This window comes from Chelonoidis abingdonii, unplaced genomic scaffold (assembly GCF_003597395.2).
Source record: "Chelonoidis abingdonii isolate Lonesome George unplaced genomic scaffold, CheloAbing_2.0 scaffold0024, whole genome shotgun sequence".
Classification (NCBI taxonomy): domain Eukaryota; kingdom Metazoa; phylum Chordata; order Testudines; family Testudinidae; genus Chelonoidis; species Chelonoidis abingdonii.
Window position 1 is genome coordinate 57,836 of NW_027424285.1, and position 1,792 is coordinate 59,627.

The window sequence follows — 1,792 nt, forward strand, 5'->3', positions numbered from 1 at the left end:
GGCAGGGGATGGGTGCCCGGGGGGGCTGGGACAGCGCGTGGGGGCTGCCCGGATACCGGAGTCCCGTGGCAGGGGATGGGTGCCCGGGGGGGCTGGGACAGCGCGTGGGGGCTGCCCGGATACCAGGGTCCCATGGCAGGGGATGGGTGCCTGGGGGGCTGGGACAGCATGTGGGGGCTGCCCGGATACCGGGGTCCCATGGCAGGGGATGGGTGCCTGGGGGGGCTGGGACAGCGCGTGGGGGCTGCCCGGACGCCGGGGTCCCGTGGCAGGGGATGGGTGCCTGGGGAGCTGGGACAGCATGTGTGGGCTGCCCGGACACCGGGGTCCCGTGGCAGGGGATGGGTGCCCGGGGGGCTGGGACAGCGTGTGGGGGCCCCGCTCACCGGGGCGCTGCTCGGCGGGCGGCACCAGGCGATACACCTTGTAGGGCTCGGCGATGTCGAGCTGGGAGCGCGTGGGCACCTCCTCGAACTCGGGGCTCTTGTTGAGGGCGCAGCGCAGGCGGGTCTTCCAGCCCGCCGGGTCCAGCCGCTCGCCCGGCCGGTACTTGCCCTTGTACTCTGCCCAGGCCTGGGGAGGAGCGGGGCGTTAGCGGGGGCCCAGCCCCTTGGTGTGCACCACTCCCTGCCCTTAGCATGTCCCATCCCATGTCCTTAGCATGTTCCATACCTCTTGTCCTCAGCATATTCTACTGCAATGTGCCCTTAGCATGTCCCCATCCCATGTGGCCTTAGCATGATCCCACCTGTGGCTTTAGCAGGCACATACTGTCTCCTTGGCATATGGTTAGCATGTGCTGAGAATGTACTTTGCATGTTAATAGCCTGTGCTTCCAGGAGCTTTGCTGTGTTTTAGCAGAACCTTAGTTGGTATTTGCTGTGTCTTTGGCATGGGTGTTGCATGTTGCTATTGTATCTTTAGCATGTGCTTAGCATGTTGCTAGTGTATCTTTAGTGTGTGTGTCATGTTGCTAGTATAGCTTCAGCGTGTGCTTGGCATGTTGCACAGCGTGTCCATGGCGTGTACCTTGAAGAAGGCCGCGTCCTCATCATGGCGGAAGTCCTGCTTGCCGGCGTGTTTCCAGGGGATGCGGAACATGGTCTTGGCGGGGGGGTCGTCCCAGACCAGCCCTGGGAACCGCCCGAGCTCCACCTGCTCCACGGTCCATTGGCGCAGCTTCCGCGTGGAGCGGGCCCGGCCCGACGCCATCCTGGGGGGGGGGGGGGAGGTGAGCTACCCCGGACCTGCCACGGAGCCCCCCACAGCATCGGGGCAGGGCTGGGTCACCAGGGCCCCCACCCCCCAGCCCAGGCTGTGCTGCCCCCGCGTGGGTCAGGGCCCCCGTCACTCCCAGGGATCACCCCCCCGGGGGAAATTCCTCCAACGTCCCCCATCAGCCCCCCAACTTCAACGCCACTGGGGGCTTGTTCCCCCCAGGGGCTTCCCCTCCCCGCTGCACCCCATGGACACCCCCAGAACCCTCCAGACTTTTCACCCCTCCAACCACCAGCACTGCCAGAGAGCCAACCCCAGAGCGTGTGCCCCACTGCGCCCCCTTGCTCCCAGCGCGCCCCCTTGCTCCTAGCGTGCTCCCCTGCACCCCACGGCGCCCCCTTGCTCCCCTCTTGCTCCCAGTGCACCCCCTTGCTCCTAGCGTGCCCCCCTGCACCCCACGGCTCCCCCTTGCTCCCAGCGCGCCCCCTTGCTCCTAGCATGCCCCCCTGCACCCCACGGCGCCCCCTTGCTCCCCACGCGGCCCCCTGCACCCCACGGCGCCCCCTTGCTCCCC

At 67.4% G+C, this 1,792-nt stretch overlaps 1 protein-coding gene across 1 annotated transcript in view; it reads right to left on the reverse strand.

Moving 5' to 3' along the window:
• Positions 1-1,288, reverse strand: part of IRF9 (interferon regulatory factor 9) — a 17,466-nt gene extending 16,178 nt beyond the window's left edge. Inside the window, exons 1-2 of the mRNA XM_075061343.1 lie at positions 1,030-1,288; positions 387-573 (exon numbers count right to left, since the gene is read on the reverse strand). Coding sequence (XP_074917444.1) covers positions 387-573; positions 1,030-1,212 — 370 coding nt within the window. The 5' untranslated portion in view covers positions 1,213-1,288. The remainder of the gene's footprint in view (positions 1-386; positions 574-1,029) is intronic.
• Positions 1,289-1,792: the final 504 nt, after the last annotated feature.